This window comes from Elephas maximus, chromosome 3 (genome assembly GCF_024166365.1).
Source record: "Elephas maximus indicus isolate mEleMax1 chromosome 3, mEleMax1 primary haplotype, whole genome shotgun sequence".
In the NCBI taxonomy this organism is placed as follows: Eukaryota; Metazoa; Chordata; class Mammalia; order Proboscidea; family Elephantidae; genus Elephas; species Elephas maximus.
Genome location: NC_064821.1, coordinates 14,803,395 through 14,806,040, shown reverse-complemented (window position 1 = coordinate 14,806,040; position 2,646 = coordinate 14,803,395). Strand labels below are relative to the sequence as shown.

Genomic DNA, 2,646 nt, shown 5'->3' with positions numbered 1-2,646 from the left:
AAATTGCAAAATAAGGTAAGTAAGGAGAAAACTAAAAGCTTCCATACACTCTTATCAATACATCAATGAGAAGGAATCAAAGCAAATAAGGTTTCAGAAACATTACTGCCCTTTTCCCTGCCTATTCAATAATTTATCATTTGATTATATTACTAAGACAAGTAAAAGCTGCTGATAGATATTATGATAAATGTAAACCAACAAAACTTCTGAGGTAAGGTGTAGAAATATGTGAGAGCAAGAAACAAGCCTTATAAATAATGGCAACATATGGAACACACGTGTCTTAGTTAAATTTTATTGAATGTTCTATGCCAGGCATTGTATTAAATGCTTGTAACAGTTATAGGGGTTATCCTTCCAACAGGCTAAGGATCTCATAGTAATTATTTGTTCCCCAAACAGAAATTTGATTAAGAAGGGATATATGATGCTATTCTCAGTAATGAGATGGGAGGAGACATCTTCTGTATGGAAAGGTCTATTAACAATAGATCTACTATCAACAACAGGTTCAGGGACAAATGTTCAGTTTTGTGGCCCTGAGTATCACGTCTGGGTATGACATCTGACTGTTGCAGCCATTTGTCACCATGAGGGGAACCATTGCTAGGTGAAACCAACTCAAGCGGAATGAATGAATCCCTACTGTAATGTTCCAGTACATTTCTTAACTCTGAAGTCTTTGTAATGAAAGATAATGCTCTTTATTGTGGGAGCATCTTAAAGTCAGTGTTTATATTTTCTAATTACAACTGATGGCTTCCTCACTGATAAGGTTTAATTATATCACAATCATTAGAAACCACTGAGATAATCTAATTATGCCAATTTTATAGATTATGAAGGGGAACAGCGGTGGTTCAGTGGTAGAATTCTCGCCTTCCATGTGAAAGATCCATGCTTGATTTTTGGCCAGTGCACCTCAGGCATTGTCACTGGAGACTTGTGTGTTGCAGTGATGCTGAAAATTTTTCAGCAAAGCTTCCAACTCAGATAAACAAGGAAGAAAGGCCTTGTAATCTGCTCATAAAAAATCGGCCAAAAAAGACACTATGGATAATAATGGTATGATCCTGTTGTGTCATGAGTTGATGGCTAACTTAGCAGCATATAAAATGAACAGCAACAATAGACAATAAAATGGAGCATGCTGGATGCCGATGTTATCTTAAAACACATATAGTTTACCAGTGACGTGTATTGGTAAGAACTATATTGACACATGAAAATTCAGCTCCCTTGACTGTCATTGGGATTAACTGGGTTTCCATTCTCATGGCTCTATTCACGGGATCAGGCTGAAGCTAGTCTCTAGCTATGCGTACAGATTTGCCTACATTCTTTACTTACCCTATCCACCCTTTCCTGCTTTTTAAATTCTAAGAATGTTCCCCCCAAAGCAGTTAATAAAGAACCCTGGCTCAGGCTCTGATTCTATAGACCCTGACTAAAGAAACCAAGTTTAGAGAGTTGAAATTATTTGTCAAGCATCACACAGTACACAAGAAGCAAAGTCAGGCTTAAACACCAAATCGAATTGCATTTAGCCATTATGTTGTCTAGTCCTTTTAGAAAAACACAGAGATGGAAGAGTCAAGTATCCCACCTCATGAGCATTCTTTTACTTTGACAAAATCTAAAAACCCAAGTCCAAATGAGGTAATATAATCAATGAAAAGCAGATATGCTCCTGACCAGTCTCCTCAAGGATCCCTTCATGTCCTGGAGTATGAAAGAATCTGTTTCTCAGGCTATAGATGAAGGGGTTCATCATGGGAGTGACCATAGTGTACATCGCTGAAACAATTGCAGTCTTTCTGGATGAGTGGATAAATGCAGCACTAATACATGCACCAAAAGCTGTCCCATGAAATAAGAAAACAACTGACAGGTGAGATCCACAGGTAGAAAAAGCTTTATACTTTCCACCAGCTGATGGCATTTTCAAAATGGAGGACACAATTTGGGTATAAGAGAAAATAATTCCAAACAGAGGAATGCCACCCAACATGCTAGCTGCAAAATATATGAAGACGTTATTGATGAGGGTATCAGAGCACGCAACCTTGATGACCTGAATAACTTCACAGAAGAAGTAGGGGATTTCCGGGTCTATACAGAAAGACAGGCGCAACACCAACAGGCTGTGGATCAGGGCATCCACAGTGCTAATAAACAGAGAGAGTAGAGTGAGCAGGCCACAAAGGCAGGGGTTCATGATGTCCGTGTACCTCAGTGGGTGACAAATGGCCACATAGCAGTCATAAGCCATTGCTGCAAGAAGAAAATTTTCTGAAGCAGCAAAAACCAGGACAAAGCAGACCTGGGTGAGGCAGCCTCCATAAGTGTTGCTCTGATTCTGTGCTTTGAGGTTCACCAACATCTTTGGGATCATGGTTGTGCTGAAACAGATGTCAGTGAAGGAGAGATTGGAAAGAAAGAAGTACATGGGAGTGTGGAGATGGGAGTCAGACCCAACAGCCAGGATGATAAGCAGGTTTCCAAAGACAGTGACCAGGTATATGGACAAAAACAGGATAAAGAAGAGGAAGTGCAGTTCCAGATCCTCTGTTAGTCCCAAGAGAAGGAATTTGGAAGCACTCGTTTGGTTTCTAGTTTCTATGTTGTTGGTGTATCTGATGG

The 2,646-nt window shown here is 39.6% G+C and overlaps 1 protein-coding gene across 1 annotated transcript; it reads right to left on the bottom strand.

The window, feature by feature from the left end:
- Positions 1–1,639: 1,639 nt before the first annotated feature.
- LOC126070886 (putative gustatory receptor clone PTE03) lies at positions 1,640–2,398 on the bottom strand. Its single transcript, XM_049875223.1, has one exon. It carries the CDS (start codon positions 2,396–2,398, stop codon positions 1,640–1,642), a length of 759 nt encoding a protein of 252 aa, XP_049731180.1.
- Positions 2,399–2,646: the final 248 nt, after the last annotated feature.

Excerpts from the sequence above, each read along its gene's own strand:
- LOC126070886 (XM_049875223.1), bottom strand. The coding sequence starts at position 2,398 with ATGATCCCAAAGATGTTGGTGAACCTCAAAGCACAGAATCAGAGCAAC.